Here is a 21494-nt window from a genome sequence, read left to right as displayed (position 1 = left end):
GGTGCAAGTGGTGTTCTCGTCCATCCTCCCCGTGGAAGGAAAAGGCCTAAGTAGGGAGCGTCGAATCGTGGAAGTCAACGAATGGCTACGCAGATGGTGTTGGAGAGAAGGCTTTGGTTTCTTTGACCATGGGATGGTGTTCCATGAAGGAGGAGTGCTGGGCAGAGACGGGCTCCATCTTACGAAGAGAGGGAAGAGCATCTTTGCCAGCAGGCTGGCTAACCTAGTGAGGAGGGCTTTAAACTAGGTTCACCGGGGGAAGGAGACCAAAGCCCTGAGGTAAGTGGGAAAGCGGGATACCGGGAGGAAGCACAGGCAGGAATGTCTGTGAGGGGAGGGCTCCTGCCTCATACTGGGAATGAGGGGCGATCAACAGGTTATCTCAAGTGCTTATATACAAATGCACAAAGCCTTGGAAACAAGCAGGGAGAACTGGAGGTCCTGGTGATGTCAAGGAACTATGACGTGATTGGAATAACAGAGACTTGGTGGGATAACTCATATGACTGGAGTACTGTCATGGATGGTTATAAAGTGTTCAGGAAGGACAGGCAGGGCAGAAAAGGTGGGGGAGTAGCACTGTATGTAAGGGAGCAGTATGACTGCTCAGAGCTCCGGTACGAAACTGCAGAAAAACCTGAGTGTCTCTGGATTAAGTTTAGAAGTGTGTGCAACAAGAGTGATGTAGTGGTGGGAGTCTGCTATAGACCACCGGACCAGGGGGATGAGGTGGATGAGGCTTTCTTCCGGCAGCTCACGGAAGCTACTAGATCGCATGCCCTGATTCTCATGGGTGACTTTAATTTTCCTGATATCTGCTGGGAGAGCAATACAGCGGTGCATAGACAATCCAGGAAGTTTTTGGAAAGCGTAGGGGACAATTTCCTGGCGCAAGTGCTAGAGGAGCCAACTAGGGGGGGTGCTTTTCTTGACCTGCTGCTCACAAACCGGGTAGAATTAGTGGGGGAAGCAAAAGTGGATGGGAATCTGGGAGGCAGTGACCATGAGTTGGTTGAGTTCAGGATCCTGACGCAGGGAACAAAGGTAAGCAGCAGGATACGGACCCTGGACTTCAGGAAAGCAGACTTCGACTCTCTCAGGGAACGGATGGCCAGGATCCCCTGGGGGACTAACTTGAAGGGGAAAGGAGTCCAGGAGAGCTGGCTGTATTTCAAGGAATCCCTGTTGAGGTTACAGGGACAAACCATCCCGATGAGTCGAAAAAATAGTAAATATGGCAGGCGACCAGCTTGGCTTAATGGTGAAATCCTAGCAGATCTTAAACATAAAAAAGAAGCTTACAAGAAGTGGAAGGTTGGACATATGACCAGGGAAGAGTATAAAAATATTGCTCGGGCATGTAGGAATGTTATCAGGAGGGCCAAATCGCACCTGGAGCTGCAGCTAGCCAGAGATGTCAAGAGTAACAAGAAGGGTTTCTTCAGGTATGTTGGCAACAAGAAGAAAGCCAAGGAATGTGTGGGCCCCTTACTGAATGAGGGAGGCAACCTAGTGACAGAGGATGTGGAAAAAGCTAATGTACTCAATGCTTTTTTTGCCTCTGTTTTCACTAACAAGGTCAGCTCCCAGACTGCTGCACTGGGCATCACAAAATGCGGAAGAGATGGCCAGCCCTCTGTGGAGATAGAGGCGGTTAGGGACTATTTAGAAAAGCTGGACGTGCACAAGTCCATGGGGCCGGACGAGTTGCATCCGAGAGTGCTGAAGGAATTGGCGGCTGTGATTGCAGAGCCACTGGCCATTATCTTTGAAAACTCGTGGCGAACCGGGGAAGTCCCGGATGACTGGAAAAAGGCTAATGTAGTGCCAATCTTTAAAAAAGGGAAGAAGGAGGATCCTGGGAACTACAGGCCAGTCAGCCTCACCTCAGTCCCTGGAAAAATCATGGAGCAGGTCCTCAAAGAATCAATCCTGAAGCACTTACATGAGAGGAAAGTGATCAGGAACAGCCAGCATGGATTCACCAAGGGAAGGTCATGCCTGACTAATCTAATCGCCTTTTATGATGAGATTACTGGTTCTGTGGATGAAGGGAAAGCAGTGGATGTATTGTTTCTTGACTTTAGCAAAGCTTTTGACACGGTCTCCCACAGTATTCTTGTCAGCAAGTTAAGGAAGTATGGGCTGGATGAATGCACTATAAGGTGGGTAGAAAGCTGGCTAAATTGTCGGGCTCAACGGGTAGTGATCAATGGCTCCATGTCTAGTTGGCAGCCGGTATCAAGTGGAGTGCCCCAAGGGTCGGTCCTGGGGCCGGTTTTATTCAATATCTTCATAAATGATCTGGAGGATGGTGTGGATTGCACTCTCAGCAAATTTGCGGATGATACTAAACTGGGAGGAGTGGTAGATACGCTGGAGGGGAGGGATAGGATACAGAAGGACCTAGACCAATTGGAAGAGTGGGCCAAAAGGAATCTGATGAGGTTCAATAAGGATAAGTGCAGGGTCCTGCACTTAGGACAGAAGAACCCAATGCACAGCTACAGACTAGGGACCGAATGGCTAGGCAGCAGTTCTGCAGAAAAGGACCTAGGAGTGACAGTGGACGAGAAGCTGGATATGAGTCAGCAGTGTGCCCTTGTTGCCAAGAAGGCCAATGGCATTTTGGGATGTATAAGTAGGGGCATAGCGAGCAGATCGAGGGACGTGATCGTTCCCCTCTATTCGACATTGGTGAGGCCTCATCTGGAGTACTGTGTCCAGTTTTGGGCCCCACACTTCAAGAAGGATGTGGATAAATTGGAGAGAGTCCAGCGAAGGGCAACAAAAATGATTAGGGGACTGGAACACATGAGTTATGAGGAGAGGCTGAGGGAGCTGGGATTGTTTAGCCTGCAGAAGAGAAGAATGAGGGGGGATTTGATAGCTGCTTTCAACTACCTGAAAGGGGGTTCCAAAGAGGATGGCTCTAGACTGTTCTCAATGGTAGCAGATGACAGAACGAGGAGTAATGGTCTCAAGTTGCAGTGGGGGAGGTTTAGATTGGATATTAGGAAAAACTTTTTCACTAAGAGGGTGGTGAAACACTGGAATGCGTTACCTAGGGAGGTGGTAGAATCTCCTTCCTTAGAGGTTTTTAAGGTCAGGCTTGACAAAGCCCTGGCTGGGATGATTTAACTGGGAATTGGTCCTGCTTTGAGCAGGGGGTTGGACTAGATGACCTTCTGGGGTCCCTTCCAACCCTGAGATTCTATGATTCTATGATTCTATGAAATGCCATTGGCCTTCTTGGCAACAAGGGCACACTGCTGGCTCATATCCAGCTTCTCGTCCACTGTCACCCCTAGGTCCTTTTCCGCAGAACTGATACTGAGCCATTCGGTCCCTAGTCTGTAGCTGTGCATTGGGTTCTTCTGTCCTAAGTGCAGGACCCTGCACTTATCCTTATTGAACCTCATCAGATTTCTTTTGGCCCAATCCTCCAATTTGTCTAGGTCCCTCTGTATCCTATCCCTGCCCTCCAGCGTATCTACCACTCCTCCCAGTTTAGTATCATCCGCAAATTTGCTGAGAGTGCAATCCACACCATCCTCCAGATCGTTTATGAAGATATTGAACAAAACCAGCCCCAGGACCGACCCCTGGGGCACTCCACTTGACACCGGCTGCCAACTAGACATGGAGCCATTGATCACTACCCGTTGAGCCTGACAATCTAGCCAACTTTCTACCCACCTTATAGTGCATTCATACAGCCCATACTTCTTTAACTTGCTGACAAGAATACTGTGGGAGACCGTGTCAAAAGCTTTGCTAAAGTCAAGATACAATACATCTACTGCTTTCCCTTCATCCACAGAACCAGTAATTTCATCATAGAAGGCAATTAGATTAGTCAGGCATGACCTTCCCTTGGTGAATCCATCCATTCTTTAATTTTAATAAACCTTTATTTTAGATACTAAAGGATTGGCTGGCAGCGTGGTATTTTGGGCAAGATCCAACCTAATACTCACCAAGCAATGTGGCTGGCCATGTGGGGTTCAGAAGAAAATTTTGTAGTGAGAAGAGTTTTTAAGTAACTCCTCACCTTACTGCACCTAGGTCCTGACTGGGAGCCAGAGAACTGGAATGCAATAAAGGGGGCTGTGTGGTTTCTTTTTTTGCTTCTTGATAACCAGTGTGGGGGATCAGAAGCACAGTTTGTGACTGGTTGAAGAGTTTAACTTTCGTGTTAACCACCAGTCTTGGGAATGTCTGCTCTCTCTTTTGCAGGTTGCCCTGACCTTGGCATTTCCAGTGAGGGCTACCCTAGGCACACCGGGTCACACGATGTTCCAATAAACTTGGAAAATGTGGCCACAACTAATAGATTCTGCTTCCTACATAGCTAAGTGGGCATGGAGATTAAACTCAATTGGAAAACGGAGCTGCTACATAATACCTGTCCTGCTGATCTGATTAACGTTGCGCTGTCAGCAGCTACTGCTACAGAATCATAGAATCATAGAATATCAGGGTTGGAAGAGACCTCAGGAGGTCATCTAGTCCAATCCCCTGCTCAAAACAGGACCAACACCACCAAGAAGAAATGAAAGACCTGAAATCTTGCATCATTGGATTCGGGGCCATTTTCAAGCATGCAAAGAAGTTGAAGGCTTTGTTTTACACAGTGCGAGAAGAATACAGAGACAACTGCTGCTTACTTACCCCTGTTGTGCCACATCAGTGGATGAGCTTGTACTTTGCTACCTGTCATGTAAATAACATGTAGCCTGGGCTAATGCATCTCCTTGATCACGGGTTCTCCACCTTTTTCTTTCTGAAGATCCCCTAAACATGCTATAAAAACTGCAGGATCTGGGTGGAGGGGACTTGGGACTCCAAGGCAGGAGGGGACCTCAGGCATAGCGTAGTTTATCTTCTGTATTTGGGGGGCAGGGGCTGGTGGGGCTCAGGCCATCTCCACATGGCAGGGTCCAGGGAGGGAGCGCAACCTCCACCCCCTAACTCACCTGTCTGGGTCGTGGTGGAGCAATGAAAAATTATAACTCAAGGGGTGGGGCTCAGCTCAAAAAATTTGAAAGTTGCTCAGGATGCATGCGCCGGGGAACTAGGGGCTGTGTGCAGGGAGGGGATAGCTAGGGGCTGCGTGCGGGCAGAGGGGTAGCTCAGGGTGCAGGGAGGGGGTAGCTAGGGGCTGTGTGCGAGCAAAGGGGTAGCTCAGGGTGAAGGCAGAGGTAGCTAGGGGCTGTGCAGGCAGGGGGTAACTCAGGGTGCAGAGACGGATTAGCTAGGGGCTGTGTGTGGGCAGAGGGGTAGCTTGGGAGGGCCCCCTTGTCATCACTGCTACCCAAGGACTCTGCATCCTCTGAGCTGGATCCCCCTGCCTGGGGGGCTCTTACTGACTGCATGAGCAGTCAAAGTGGGCTGGGAGCTTAGGAGCAGCTGCAATCCCAGGCAGCAGCAGGAGACGGGACCACCGCTGCTGCCTGCTCCATGGCACCATCCAGAGCAGCAGCTGCCCCACACTGCCCGGCTTTGACTTCCTGCCGCCACAGGTGCTGGAACTAGGTGTTGAAGTGGATTACATTCTATACATGGTTTACAATTTGGTTCAATGGCTCTCAGCACCCCCACTATAGAAATTGTTCCTGCACCCCTACCCGCCTCCGACCCCTTCCCTTCCCTTCTCTTCCCCCTACCCCTTCAACTCCACCCTTGGGCTCAGAGCTTTTGCCCCGCTGAGAGCACTGGGGCTCAGGGCTTCAGCCCCACAGCTCCCAGCTTTAGCCCTGCATGGGCTCCAGGTTTCAGTCCCTCGGCTTCCAGCTTCAGCCCTGCAGGGGGCGTCGGGGCCGCCACAGACTCCCGATTGAGAATCACTGTCTTAGATCATGCTGAGTTTGTTGGTTCTAAAGCAGAAACTCTGAAGAGGCTGGCAAATAACTGAAATGACCACCAGATTCTGCGCACCAAGGTAATTTCATAATGGAAAACTTAGAATCACTGTGTAACACACAGAAAACACGAGTTTTCTGCAGTTACTGCCAACACGTTTGCCACTACAGATATTTACTGGATCCTAACAACCAAAATCTCAACTAAATTTAGCACAAAAGCTGCAGGAGAAACATACGGTGAGAAAACTCAGCTGTTTTTGGAAATCCTTCTGACCCCCGTAACATGAGAAAACTAAAAAATTGTTCAAAAGCTTCAACACAACGCTCAGTGAGAAATGGGAGAGAACTGTGACCCTGAAATGTTTGGTATGTCCAGAATTGAAACAAAACCAAATTGCAAAATACCAAACTTTCTTGTGAAACCCCAAAGTTTCAGCCAGCTCTAGTTGTGAGTGTGACCCTGGCAGGAAGCAAGAGGCAGGGCTTCCTTTTGAATGCAGTACTTTTTGGGGAGAGAGGCCATGTCTACACTAAAGAGCCTACAGCAGCACAGCTGTACTGGGAGAGATCTGTCCTGTCAACATAATTAAACCACCTCCAACAAATGGCAGTAGCTAGGGTGGCGAAAGAAGCGCTCCCACCACCCTAGCACTGTCCATACTAGTGCTTCTGTCGGTGTAACTTATGTTGCTGGGGGGGGGAGATTGTCACACCCCTGAGCTACATATGTTATAGTGACAGAAGTGCTAGTGTAGACATGTCCTTTGATTTCTGAATAAGGAAACTGCCTGCTGTTGTTTGTTTCTGCTGTGTTCATGGAAACAGGCCTGTGCGGCCATTCTTTGTAAATGAACGGGATTGCACCAAGGAAATAATGACCCAAATAATCAGTTTCTTCACCTAAAGTCTCTTTAGACAGTCATTTCAATACCCTCAGCCAAGTCCATGGAGCACGTTGAAGACAGGGACTGAGACCTTGAACTTGTTTAAATTCTATAGGGAGCCAGAGTAGGCAATGCAGGACAGGTTTGATGTGTTCATGGTAGCCAGTTTCTGAGGAGACACACTGAAGCATTTTGTACTAGTTGGAGTTTCCTAGGTGCTGAAGGCTTCAGGCCCAATATATTGCCTGGTTGCTGCTTTGTAACATGCAGGAAAATAACCTGCTAGCAGAGAGATGTGGAGTTTCCCCATTCATCAATGCTTAGTGCAGGAATCAGGACTCCTGGGTTCCGTGCTTACTGAATTATTTATACCAAAGCAGGAGGGGGTTGCACTATTTGGCAGTGCTGCAGCTTCGCTGCTAATTTTTATTTAATCAAACCCCAGCCACAGGGCTATGTGCAGTAATGTATCCAAGAGTGGTTTGTTCTGGCGTTTTAACCACCTATCCAGGTTGTGCAACACACTCTGAAGAAGGGGAGCACTGAACATGCTCAGGCTTGTCCCTTCAACCTGTTCCCAGTTGGAGCTAGAGGGGTACATAGGTCCCTGCACCCATGCTGGTCATACAGGCAGTGGGGCTAGGATCAGGGCACAGGCAAATCTGACCAGCATATGGGACCAGTTCACACAGGTCTGGGGCTGCCCAGAGCCACTAGCTCCTTCTGCTTGCCCTCTGATCACCTCAGATACCACTAGTCTTCTTCTCCCACTCCTAGCTTTACCTCTGTCTGTTCTTCTATTGCCCTATGCATCTGTCTGTCTATCACCATAAACACCTGGCTATCTATTTATCCCCATTCACTCCACACCACCACCACCATAGAGTCCGACAGATGAATTGACTTCAGTTTAAGTGACTGACACTGGAATGTGTGTGGCCTTAGCTGGGGAATTTGAAAACATTTCCCATGTAAGCCACTGGGGATTTATGTAAACACAATGAAGCAATCACATGGGCGCAGCGGAGGATCAGGAAAGGCAAAGAGGCCCTTCACCATGCTAAACCAAGAAGTGTATTGTATTGAGTTTTGTATTTTACAGTTCCTTGTGTGCAAAGGGTCACTTTTCGCCCCCCCTTCTGTGGGGATGAGCCTGCCCTCCCTGAGATGGCCAGGAGGACTCCATCTTCCCCCAGGTCTCATTGTAGATAGTAGCTGCTTCAGAGTTAATGTGACAAGGGGGCCACAATAGATAGAAACAGGCTCCAAGGAGATGAATTAACAGAAATGGGAACAGAATTCAGGATTCCTGACATCCAGCCATTCCCACAGTCAGGAATACAACCCAGGCATCCTGACTCCCAGCCTGTCCCAGAGTTGGGAATAGAATCCAGGAGCCCTGACACTCAGCCCTCCTTCACCCAATCTTGTCACTAGAATCCCCACTCCCATCCCAGAGCGAGGGATAGAACCTAGGAGTTCTACTCCTACTCTGCTGCTACTCTGAAACCTAGGAGTCCTGACTCTCAGCCCCCCCCCCAAGATCCTATTGTCGTCTCTAAATAAAACTTGTGACCCTTTTGTCATTAGACTGTCAGATAGCTTTATTCAGGAAAACCTGCTCCCAGCACCCTACGGTGCAATCCCACTAGGGGGACAACACTCCCCCACAGTTAAAGACCCACTTTGGAGCTAGTTAAGAAGGAGAAGCAGTTGCTCACAGAGGATTTCAATGAGGTGCTAAATCTGCAGGGGCCTAATGTGACTGCAGTACACCGCATCTAGCGGGTCCAGGGCATCCAAAGGTGCTCCTTCATCTACTTCCCACATTGCATCCTTCCACCCACTGTGAGAGGTCATGGCCCTCACAGTGTTTCCTCCAGGCCAGCCTGAGAAGGATAAACAAAGAAAGCAAGGTCAGCAAGATCAGCTGGCATTGAGAGCAGTGCTGTCGCATGGGGATGGGCCAGTCCTAAGATGCAGCCCTCTGGGCGGGGCAGCTGGGTAACAGCTATGCAGGGTTTACTCACCAGGCTCTGAGATGCAGCTGCCTTTCGGGTGGGGCAGCCAGGTTACAACCACACAGTGAAAATGTATGGGGATAACTCCCAGGGTGCTGAGCAGTAGTTGCCTCCGGGGTGGAGCATTTGGGGAACAGCAACACTGCATAAGGATTGCTTGTCCAGCACTGAGATGCAGCTGCCTATGGGCAGGGCAGCATGGTAACAGCCTTGTTGCTCTGTGGAGTTTTGTCTTTTGTTTGGTTGTATAAACAAAGTACTGCGCTACACTGTATGTTTTCTTTACACTGCATTGTATCGTGGGGTTGTCTGGTGTAGTGCCTTGTTGCACTAAATACAGCTGTATAACATTGTGTTTCATGGCATTGACTATGTAGTTCCGTGCTGTAGCAGTACATTGTGTAAAGCTGTATAGCGGCGTGTAGTGCTGTGCGGTTTCATGTTGCGTGCTGCAGAGCTGGGTGGGCAGCATAGTGCCATGTTACCCTGTGCTGCATATTTTGCCATGCACTGCTACACTGGCACTCCACCCCCACCCCTCCACCAGCTCCCCCTTACCAGGCCCCCATTCCCCTTGGCTGTTGCACAATCTGCATGGCACACACGATGTCATCGTTGATGTTACTGGTCAGCAAATCTGGTGGTGGGGGAGGAGAAGAGAGTGAGGATAGGGCATAACCCTTGGTAGCTCAACACTGTAGCATGGGAGCCCTGGTCCTCCTAGCAGGAGATACCACCATTCAGCCAACCAACCCAGCCCCCATTGTGCTGCCCTCTGCTGTCCACTGAAGGCAAGGGTGACCTTCCTTTGCCATTCCAAAATGTCTTGGGCCTGACGTTGGTTCCCCTGACTACCAGGAGGACTTGCCCCCTACAGGCCCCACCCTGCTCCCTGCCGCACAGGTCTCTAGCACTGAGCCATGGCCTAGGGGTCAGGACCAGGACTGGAAAGGAGTTACTCACCACTGCAGTGCATGTGACAGAGGTTCCGGGCGGAGCGCTTATAGTCATCACACCACTGGCGGCTGTTGATCTGGAAGATGCCGTTGTCAGTGCTGCCATCAGCTTCATGATCCACGGTGTCCGTGTTGAACCGGCTTTCATGGAACGCCATGCACAGCCCTGGTACAGGATTTAGTAATATACGGGGAGGGCGGGGGGAGGGATATGCACAGAGCCCCATGCAGGATGGGGCCGGGGGAGTAGGGTGACCAGATGTCCCGATTTTATAGGGACAGTCCTGACATTTGGGGCTTTGTCTTATGTAGGTGCCTATTACCCCCGACACGGTCCCCATTTTTCACACTTGTTGTCTGGTCACCCTAGGGGGAGGGATACGCATCGAACCCCATGGGGAGGGCAGGGGGAGGGATACGCATCGAGCCCCATGGGGAGGGCAGGGGGAGGGATACGCACCGAGCCCCAGGGGGAGGGCAGGGGGAGGGATACGCACCGAGCCCCAGGGGGAGGGGAAGGAAATATATGTACAGCCTCATGAGGAGGCCAGGAGATCACTCACAATCAGCCAGGCTGTAGCCTCGGAACCCATCCATCCCTGCCTGGTGCAGCACCTGGGCCAGCTCGCAGCGCCGGAAGATCTTTCCCATGTTCCCCACAAGGAGGCAGGCCACGATGGACAGGAGCACGAGCGCTGCCATTCCTGCAGTGTGGCCAGAGCTGGAGGCTGCACTCTAGGTGATGTCTGAGCACAGCTGGGGCCCCAGGCCCAGCACAAGCTGCTTACACAAGGTGCACTGTGAAGGAGGAGGCAAGCAGTTGGGTTAGTGTCTGTTGTGGGACCTTACCATCAGCAGGGCAACCATAGTAATGAGAGCCTGGAGCCTGTCTGCCCACTCTGCTGGGCAGCCCTCAGACTAGGCGCCATGGCTAGGCCAGCGAAGAGGGCCCAGGGGGCCAGCACTGCGTGGAAGCTGACAGCCCCGGGGATCATGGAGTGTTGTCAGGGCTGCAGGGGTGCTGATGGCTGTCCTTCCCCCTTTGTGGGCCTAGCTGGAATAGGAACTGTGAGTTTTGGCCCCTGCCTGGATTCTTGGATCCCGTTCCAGATAGCTGCTCACTGGGCCTGTGGAGTGTAGAGCAGCAGCAAGTCCCAGATTCCTCCTGAGTGCCAAAGTCAGGGCTAGTGTTCCAGAACCCCCTGGGAACTTGTGATGTCATGGCTTCACTGCTTCTAGAACCTTCCCTGTCTGAGGCATGGGTCTGTTGTCACTACTGGGCCTACAAAGTGTACCCTTACTGTGAGCTCCAAGATAAAAGTATGGTTCTAGCCCCAGCTTCAGGGCTGGAGCCGGGGAGTATTGGTCTACTGTGTTAAAGCTGATCAAGTACAGCTACACCAAAAGTTCTAAGTTACAGTCTATCTTTCTCCTTGTGGTGACAGACAATTCATATCACTTCTAGGGTGCAACAAACAGAAAGAAAAACAACAGAAAAGTACCTGGGGATTACAGTGGACGAGAAGCTGGATATGAGTCAGCAGTGTGCCCTTGTTGCCAAGAAGGCCAATGGCATTTTGGGATGTATAAGTAGGGGCATTGCCACCAATCGAGGGACATGATTGTTCCCCTCTTTTCGGCACTGATGAGGCCACAGCTGGAGTACTGTGTCCAGTTTTGGGCCCCCCCCAGTACAGAAAGGATATGGACAAATTGGAGGGAGTCCAGCGGAGGGCAACGAAAATAATTAGGGGGACTGGGACACATGACTTATGAGGAGAGCTGGAGGGAACTGGGCTTATTTAGTTTGCAGAAGAGAAGAGTGATGTGGGATTTGATAGCAGCCTTCAACTACCTGAAGTGGGATTACAGAGGATGGAGGTAGGCTGTTCTCAGCGGTGGCAGATGACGGAACAAGTCTCAAGTTGCAGTGGGGGAGGTCTAGGTTGGATATTAGGAAAAACTTGGAATGCTCAGCTTTGTGGTTCACACAGCAAGCTTACACCCTTCTCTGAGAATGTATTCATCTTTCATATGGCAAGAAAGGTGATTAGAGATATTCAAATAACCTAGTCCAGATTAGTGAGCCAGAGGGCACCTTCGGAAATGGCTTGATGTAAATCTGATATGCCAGTAGCAAACAATCAAAGTGAGCACTGATTTACAGTGTGGTCCATAATTTGTGACTGGTGTCAACAGTCACAATGTGTGTTGACTCGCATCTTCCAAAGGTGTATGAGATGACAGCATCTGCCATGCAATGTTCTAAAATGGTTCACTGGACTCGCCTTGTACATCAGTCATGAATCATAGAATATCAGGGTTGGAAGGGACCTCAGGATGTCATCCAGTCCAACCCCCTGCTCAAAGCAGGACCAATCCCCAATTAAATCATCCCAGCCAGGGCTTTGTCAAGCCTGACCTTAAAAACTTCTAAGGAAGGAGATTCTACCACCTCCCTAGTGAAAAAGTTTTTCCTCAATATCCAATCTAAACCTCCCCCACTGCAACTTGAGACCATTACTCCTTGTCCTGTCCTCTTCTACCACTGAGAATAGTCTAGAACCATCCTCTCTGGAACCACCTCTCAGGTAGTTGAAAGCAGCTATCAAATCCCCCCTCATTCTTCTCTTCTGCAGACTAAACAATCCCAGTTCCCTCAGCCTCTTCTCATAACTCATGTGTTCCAGACCCCTAATAATTTTTGTTGCCCTTCGCTGGACTCTCTCCAATTTATCCACATCCTTCTTGTAGTGTGGGACCCAAAACTGGACACAGTACTCCAGATGAGGCCTCACCAATGTCGAATAGAGGGGAACGATCACGTCCCTCGATCTGCTTGCTATGCCCCTACTTATACATCCCAAAATGCCATTGGCCTTCTTGGTAACAAGGGCACACTGCTGACTCATATCCAGTTTCTCGTCCACTGTCACCCCTAAGTCCTTTTCCGCAGAACTGCTGCCTAGCCATTCGGTCCCTAGTCTGTAGCTGTGCATTGGGTTCTTCTGTCCTAAGTGCAGGACCCTGCACTTATCCTTATTGAACCTCATCAGATTTCTTTTGGCCCAATCCTCCAATTTGTCTAGGTCCTTCTGTATCCTATCCCTGCCCTCCAGCGTATCTACCACTCCTCCCAGTTTAGTATCATCCACAAATTTGCTGAGAGTGCAATCCACACCATCCTCCAGATCATTTATGAAGATATTGAATAAAACCGGCCCCAGGACTAACCCCTGGGGCACTCCACTTGACACCAGCTGCCAACTAGACATGGAGCCATTGATCACTACCCGTTGAACCCGACAATCTAGCCAACTTTCTACCCACCTTATAGTGCATTCATCCAGCCCATACTTCTTTAACTTGCTGACAAGAATACTGTGGGAGACCGTGTCAAAAGCTTTGCTAAAGTCAAGAAACAATACATCCACTGCTTTCCCTTCATCCACAGAACCAGTAATCTCATCATGATTTTAAAGATATTTCAGTTCTGGAATAATACAAGACCAGTGTGTCTCTGTTGCTGCAATAGGAGTCAGACAACTGACCATAACAAACCTCCAAATAATGAATGGCCAAAGCTTTCACTTCTGTCTTTTTCCCACCCTGCTGCTTACGGTGGTTACCTTAATAGCCACCACTTACAACGGGGCTATAGTACTGTCCTGCCCTCAGGTGACCAACCATGAGACCCACCCTTTAAATTCTCTGGGAATTTTGAAAATTCCCTTCCTGTTTGCTCAGCAAGGCATGGAGTGCTCCCAGCTAACCTTTCCAGCTGACCATGCCTCCACGCACCACGTGATCCCCAGTATGGAGCAATGGCGAGGTGCTGGACCTCATCAGTATTTGGGTGGAGGAAGCTGTCCAGTCGATTCCTTCGAGCAGATATCAAGGGACATGATGGAAAGGAGCCATGACCGGGACGCACTGCAGTGCAGGGTTAAAGTGAAGGAGCTATAGAACGCCTACCACAAAGCCTGCAAGGCAAACCGCCGCTCCAGTGCTGTCCCCACGACCTGCCATTTCTACAAAGAGCTGGATGCAATATACTTGGGGGCAACTCCACCTCTACTCCAAGGACCACCCTGGTCACTTCAGAGCCCAGTTCAACAAGGCAGGAGGAGGAGGAGGAAAGCGGGAGCAAGGGTGCTGAGGAAGAGGGAGACACCCCGGCATCCCTAGATGCATGCAGCCAGGAGCTGTTCTCAAGCCAAGAGGAAGGTAGCCAGTCACAGCGGCCGGTGCTTGGGGAAGGACAAACACCAGAGGAGGTTCCCAGTAAGCAGCTTTTATTTTGGGAAGGAAGTTGTTCAGTGCGGACTCTTGGGGCAAGGAGGGTTAGGGATACATGCATGCCTAGATGCGGAATAGGACGTTGATGTGCTCTTTCACATTCCGGTACAGCTGATTCAGACCCATCAGTTTGTATGTATAGTTGGGATTGTGTTTTCCAATGTGTATCATTTTGCATTTATTTACATTGCATTTCATCTGCCATTTTGTTGCGCAATTTAGTGAGATTCCTTTGTAACTCTTCCCAGTCAGCTTTGAACTTAACTATCTTGAGTAAATGTTGTATTGTCCACAAATTTCACTACCTAGCTGTTTATCCCCTTTTCTAGAGCATTTCTGAATATGTCGAACAGCACTGGTGCAGTGCAGGTCCGTAGGGGAACCTGGCTATTTACCTCCCTCCATTCTGAAAACTAACCATTTAGTCCTACCCTTTGTTTCCTATCTTGTTTGGAAGTCTGGATCCCAGCTTCCATTTTTGCTGCAGCAGGGCAGGGAGCACTTTCTGTTACGCAGTAAATATCATTATGGGATTCAAATGCTGACCGCCTGGTCCATTTGAGGATTTCAATATCCGTGTACCACTATCAGATAAAAGTGCTGCTTCTCTAGCTCAAGTAGCTATCTGTGCATGTGGCTAGGATTTGAACCTGTGGCTACTTGCCTATGAGACAGACAGCTTTCAGTAGCCCAAGGTGTTTGTACTGGCTTGCTAAGCAGAAAGTTCTGATTTTAGCAGCGATATTATGGTGTTCACTCCACACTGACCTCCTTGGGAAGGAGGTGTGTTCCATAGCCTCTAGAGGGAAGACTGCCAAACACTCTGTTATGAAGCCAAGTTTGCCTTGCCTTTGTTATGCTCCCAGACTCTCCAGATTGGAGCATTTTATTGGAGAGAAAAGATTGAGCCAGGCCCCTCTGCCTTGGCTATCCCACCACAGCTAGTGATGGAATTCGCTCTAGTGGAGCAGTGTGTCCATTGGGAGGGGGAGGCAATGACAACCCCTGAGGGATTCTCGCCAGACAAAAACCCTTCAGAAGCAAGAGTTGAGGCAGTTGCATCTGAAGAAGTGGGCTTTTTACCCACGAAAGCTTATGCCCAAATAAATCTTAGTCTTTAAATTGCCACCGGACTCCTCATTGTTTTTGTGGATACAGACTAACATGGCTACCCCTCCGATAGTTGAGGCAGACACACCCCAAAAGCCCTCAGGGAAGGAAGCAGCCTTCCCCATCCCATGCAGAGATGGTCTGTGACAATCTGAATGACCTTGAACAGGATGGAAGAGGGAGAAATCTTCATCTCACCTCAGCATGTGGGAACAAAGGTTAACCCAGCGGGAGGATGGGGAGGTCAATCCACTACTCCCTGTACCCAGAGAACCTGGGAGGATGCCACAGGATCCCCAGGCCCTGACCTGAGAGGAGATGGAGCAGAGTAGGGGCTTTGGCTGTGAGAGAGGGTCCCTTACCAGAGGTTGGGCTCCCTCCGTGATTTCAAGCAGTGTGCATGGTTCAGAGCCAGGCCTTGCCTGGTCCCCATAATGCCCCAAGAGAGTGAACTCCAGGGCAGCACCAGGGCTGCTGATGCCTTAAGGAACAAAGTCACCATCCCTAGGCACCGGGTGGGAGGAATAGGTCTCAGGTTCACATCCAAAGGTTTTGGGGTGACAGATGTAAGGGGGGCATGGGAGACCTCTGCTGCAAATCCTCTCTGCAGGGTCTAAAACGAACATGTGTATATGGGGTCGTTGTCAACCAGCTGGTTTATGAATGATGTGCCAGCTTGTTATAAGCTGATTTATTATCTGAATAGCTGAAATTTGAAATTACCAGACATAGTAGCAGACATGGCACAACCTGCAGGCTCTCCCAGGCTACTGGTCCAGACCGCTTGCTGGCCCTTTTCCGAAAGGGGAAGCTGTGACAGAGATTTTGCACTCTTGGCAGGGGGCTCAGGGGGCTGTTTTTGTTAGTGACAAAAGGGAAAATAGAATGTTTGAAGTAAAATGTCTCAGGTATTCCATATGTGGGGTCACCTCTGAGAATGTTCTGGACCTTTGTAGAACCTCATGGAATCTTCCAGACTTTCTGAGAACTACATTTTCCTCCAATGTCCTAGATATCTGGACCTTTGTAGAATCTCATGGAATCTTCCAGACTTTCTGAGAACTACATTTTCCTCCAACGTCCTAGAAGGTCAGCCACACCCTTATGGGTATATAAGTGTAAGGGGACTGTTGCCCCCTTACTAACATTCAATGGGGTTGTTTTAGTTGCTAGCTCCCAGTACTAAAAAGGGGGAAGGGTCGATGGGGAATCAGGACCCTGAGACTGACAGCCCCCAGGAACAATGGGGAGAGGCCAATGCTCCAGGTCAGCCTGAATGACAGGGCGAGCAGGCTAATCAGGGAGTCAGGAGGCCAGGGAGGTCCTGTCCTCTGTGTGAGCTGGAATTGCCTGGGTCAGAGTGGGGCTGAGCCAAGGAGAAAGCAGGGGCTCAAGCTGAGCTGGGGTGCAGAGCTGGGCCAGATCCAGAGGAACCAGAAAAGCAGCCCAGAGAGAACAGACCCTGTCCTGGAAGCAGAGCTGCAGCCCCAAAGCCAGAGGCACAACCCAGAGAGAACAGACCTGCAGGAACCAGAGCCAGAGGGGCCAGAAAAGCAGCCCAGGAAGCAGGTCAGTGCTGGGAGCAGAGTTACAGAAGCACCCTGCAGAGCAGACCTGTCCTGTGAGTGGAGCTGCAGCACCCAGAGCCAGAGGGGCCAAAGAAGCAGCCCAGGGAGCTGGAGGCAGAGCAGCAGCAGTGCAGAGACCAAGTGGTGCAGCTGGAGCCGTCTGGAGCTGGGTGTAGTGAGCAGCTGGGGAGACCGAGGGGGACCCTGGGCAGCGGGCCCAGCACAGGGAGATTCCTCAGTCAAGAGGTTCTGCAGGCCAGGCTTGGATCATAACCCCAATAGGGCGGGGGTGACACTGGGAAGAAGGGTCCTACCACTTAGAGTCTGAGAGCATGTGGCCACCACCAAAGCAAGTGTCCAACCCACAGCATCCCTGCAGCACAGCCAGGGCCTGAGAAGAAGGCCTGGGACTTACAAGGAGCAGACTGTGAACTGCCCTGACACTTCAGAGACACTGTTTGTGGTGTTCCCTGCCACAGAGCGGGCTGATGTGTTTCCTTTAACCTTTCCCATTTTGCCTTATTCTTTTTAAAATTAATTGTTGATTAAATAACTTGTATTTGCTTTAACTTGTATGTAATGGTCAGTGGGTCAGAGAAGTGCCCAGTGCAGAGAGAGTACCCCGGAGTGGGGACACCCTAGCCCCTGTCCTAGGTGACCACAGCAGGGTTGGGGGTCGAGCCCCCCAGGAATCCTGGGCCCAGCCTTGTTGGAGTTGCGAGGACTCTGCCAGACAGGAGAGTGGAAGGGGAGTCCTTAAGGACAGGGAGGCCAGTGGGTAAAGGAAGTGGGAGCAAGGACTCAGATCCTTTCGCTAGCCTACTTCACCGGGGTAGTACAGAAGCCAGGAAGGTTCCTCACAATAGCGGGACTATTCACCCGCTTACATAAGGGTCGGGGTGTTGCCAGCCAGTCAGTGAGAAATAAGAATGAACTGAAGTGAAGGGAGAGCCCAGCTGCAACTTTATATATATATATAATTGTGAAAGTGTTGGCTCCTCTGATGCTGTGCTTCAGCTCGTGAGGGCAAAGATGAGAAAAGCAGCCTTCTGAACGAGTGTTAACATTCTCATACTCTCACCTAGTGTAACTCTGTTTAATACTGGTCTACATAGTGCTGGTGCACAGATCAATTTCTTGATGTTAGTAAATTTCAATTATTCTTAAAATTAAAGTTTCTATAAGCTTAGCTGAAACAAAATTTTTATTTGCTTAAAAATGGCATGAATATATACACATTTACAGTTCCTAGCATACTAATTTATCATCTTATATGACAGGGCTAAATCATGCATGCAAATTGTGCATCAAAGTCATGAAATGGGCACAAAGGCAATAAATAAGGTATTGAAAAGTTTAACAAATGGTGGAGGGGGGGGGCGTGCGGGATTTGGTGTAGGGCTGGCCCTGCTCTTGGGCTCACAAGGCCATGGTATCAACTGTATAAAGGTTGTATGTGTTCATGTAGGCTGGGGATTGTATTCTGTCCCCATGGGAGTGTCCTGCAGGAACTAAAACCACTGTGGGGGTGATTAATGGAAACCCCTATGCAGTGGATGAGCAACTGGATATGAGTCAGCAGTGTGCCCTACTTGCCAAGAAGGCTAACAGCATATTGGGCTGCATTAGTAGAAACATTGCCAGCAGTTTGAGGGAAGTGATTATTCCCCTCTATTCAGCACTGGTGAGGCCACACCTGGAGTACTGCGTCCAGTTCCCCCCCACCCCAGAAAGAATGTGGACAAATTGGATAGAGTCCAACGAAAATGATTAGGGGGCTGGAGCACATGACTTACAAGGAGACGCTGAGGGAACTGGGCTTATTTAGTGTGCAGAAAAGAAGAGTGAGGGGGGGATTTGATAGCAGCCTTCAACTACCTGAAATGGGGTTCCAAAGAGGATGGAGCTAGGCTGTTCTCAGTGGTGGCAGATGACAGAACAAGGCGCAATGGTCTCAAGTTGCAGTGGGGGAGGTCTAGGTTGGATATTAGGAAAAACTATTTCACTAGGAGGGTGGTAAAGCACTGGAATGGGTATCTAGGGAGGTGGAGGAATCTCCATCCTTAAAGGTTTTTAAGGCCTAGCTTGACAAAGCCCTGATTGGGATGAGTTAGTTGGGGTTGGCTCTGCTTTGAGCAGGGGGTTGACTTCCTGAGGTCTCTTCCAACCCTAATCTTCTATGATTCACATACTGCTCTTTCCAGGAGAGAAGGCTGCTGCGTCCGTGTGTGTTTGTGTACAGACGTTTGTATCTGTGCACAGATGTCCATATGTGTAGCCCTCCAGCTGGCTCACCCAAACTGGCTGTTCTCTGTGACTCAGCCAAAGCAAGAGCTGCCCCGTCAGTTCCCACTGTGCTGTTGCCTTGGTGGTGGTGGTGAAGGGGTGGGGTGGGCAGTGCTGGGGATCAGGGTTCATCCCCTCAGGGAATAGGTCAACCCCACACACAACTGGGGGCCACGGCCTAAAGGTGTATGTGAAGGATCCACATACAAACAGCCCCAGTGCCTTACCCCAGCAATGGACTCATCTCTGCTTCAGGTGAACAATCCTTGTATAAACAGCCTCTGTGCCTCACTGCAGAGGAGGCTGCATCTCAACACTGGGTGTAAACAGCCCGGGCCACACACCGAGCCCCAGACAGATCCCTGGCTGACAGCAGAACCCAGAGAGGGTAATGAGCCATAAGGAGCTGCATTGGCTGAGGACCCCAGAGACCTAGGGGAATTGTGGACCACTGCAGCAGAAGACAAAGTAGGAGGTAGCCCAGGGGACTGAAACATTGCTCCAGTTGTAGAACCAGCGAACCGGTCAGCATGTTTCAGGAGGATCCCCATTGCCAGGGCCCTAAAGTCTATGCAGAACCTCACCGTCCCTTCAGACTTTGGGATCAGGACTATTGGGCTTCATCATTCACGCTGGGACTCTTCCATTATCCCCCAGGGCCAGCATTGCCTCAAGTTCTTTCTGGACCACTTCCCACCTTTTTCTGGGAAGTGGGCAATGCTGGGTGCAGACCTTCTCTGCCTGGGAATGGTGTCTATGATGACTGGTAATGTTCATCTGCACTAGATGGAAAGATAAAATGGAGGGAAAGTCTTGGACCAACTTTTGTAGCTTTGCTTTTTGTTCCAGGTCTGAGACCTGCCAAGGCCCTGCTTTGGGACTCTGAGGAGCAGGAAGGATCCCAGTTCCTCTACCGCAGATACCCCACGCTCCTAGGTGGTGTCCTGCTTCCCTGATGGGCCAATAGGCCACACATCCCCATGGAGGTGGGCAGCTTTGTTGACTCTGGCCCTTGGGCCATGCAGCCCGTTAAGGAAGGGCCACTTTATTGACTCCAGCCACTGGCCCACAGAGCCCTGTAAGGAAGGGCTACCTATTGACTTAGGCCATCAGGCCACACTGCCTGAGAGTGAGAGAAGTCTAAGGGAGTCTAAATACTAGACAGTACTAACCTGCTTGGTAGTCAGTCACCATTATGGAATCTAGCCGGCGGCAGTACATCCCTTCTGTTTAACCATTCGTGACCTGACACCCTGTGACAGGGTGTACCTACGCTGCAGTACAAGGCCAAATTGTCCTGACTCTATGGTTTTTGTTTCCAACTTATGGTGGCTGAGCATACATGGTTATGCTAAAGCCATACACAAGTCCAGGTCTCTCATAACATATATTTTTCTTCCCCATTGACTTAGTTTCCTGTAGCACCAGCTATTCAGAGTGTGGGGATAGCAGGTTAGATTCCTGAATCAGGCCCTGGTGAGCCCCAGCTGCACCGCCTGCTGAGCCCCAATGCATACTGGACAGGACCGTGCAGACTCCCTGAGGGGCCCCAGTGCATGCTGGGAGAAAGCAATGGAGAGAGGCCTGCTCTGCAGCTCAGCACTGCTGCCCTACTCTCACCCACCCCCTCAGAAGGGGGTAAAAATCGTATCTTTCTCACTCAGGTTTAACCCTTCTGTCAGGTGGAGTCAGCAGCAACAAGGGCCAGGTTCAATATTTAGGGATGCCTCTTAATAGTACAAAACAGAAATAGCTTCAACCTCCACCCAGTAATTTGGGAAAATTAAATATCACCCCTGGGCATCTCTAAGAGGTAGACTCACAAGCATTGAGTCTGTGTACAACAAAGAACATTTTTAGTAAAACGGGAAAAGGAACCCAGCATTAATTTTGGAAAACACCACAATTCAAAAGTATATGACCATGAGCAAACACCCATCTCAGAGTACACGGGGCAGTACTCTTTGCCTCAGTTTCTCATCTTGCAGTGTAAAAACACACCACTCTCCCCAGTGCACCCTCCTCACAGTTACTGTCCTCAATCAGTAAAGACCCATAGTTCAGAGGTGTGTTCACATGAGTTCACCCCAAAAGCGTTGAGCACTGCTTCTGTGCTCACCATTGCAACTGTCTCATAGTTGCTAGTGTTCACTGGGCCAGGACTGTTCACTGGGCCACTGCTACTGCCATTTCTCTGCTGTGATATCACATTCTGAGGTGCTACTACTTAAAACAGCTCTGTGATTTTAAGAGGTGGAAGGAACCTCACGTCTACCACAGACTTTGCAATTTCTTTCAGTCCATTACTACTATACCCCAGATCTAACGCTCAGCACCTAGTTATCAGTGATTTCAGCTCTAGTGATCACTGAACCCACACAAAAACTCTAATCAGCTCTATTTTTAAACACTACAGAGAACAGTAGCAAATAATACCTAGGACTCCCTAGTAAGACCCCATACCCCCAGACATGAACACTCACTCTTACTCTCTTTCTTCTGC

General features: G+C 50.0%; 1 protein-coding gene across 1 annotated transcript; it reads right to left on the bottom strand.

Moving 5' to 3' along the window:
• Positions 1-8564: 8564 nt before the first annotated feature.
• Positions 8565-10430, bottom strand: LOC140899372 (sperm acrosome membrane-associated protein 3-like). The gene is made up of 4 exons (XM_073314802.1): positions 10292-10430; positions 9736-9894; positions 9331-9409; positions 8565-8640 (listed from the first exon to the last, which is right to left on the bottom strand). Exons 1-4 carry the CDS (start codon positions 10428-10430, stop codon positions 8565-8567), a joined length of 453 nt encoding a protein of 150 aa, XP_073170903.1.
• Positions 10431-21494: the final 11064 nt, after the last annotated feature.

Source organism: Lepidochelys kempii, chromosome 16 (genome assembly GCF_965140265.1).
Source record: "Lepidochelys kempii isolate rLepKem1 chromosome 16, rLepKem1.hap2, whole genome shotgun sequence".
Taxonomy (NCBI): Eukaryota; Metazoa; Chordata; order Testudines; family Cheloniidae; genus Lepidochelys; species Lepidochelys kempii.
Note: the sequence above shows the minus strand (reverse complement) of the source record. Positions and strands in the feature narration are given on the sequence as shown.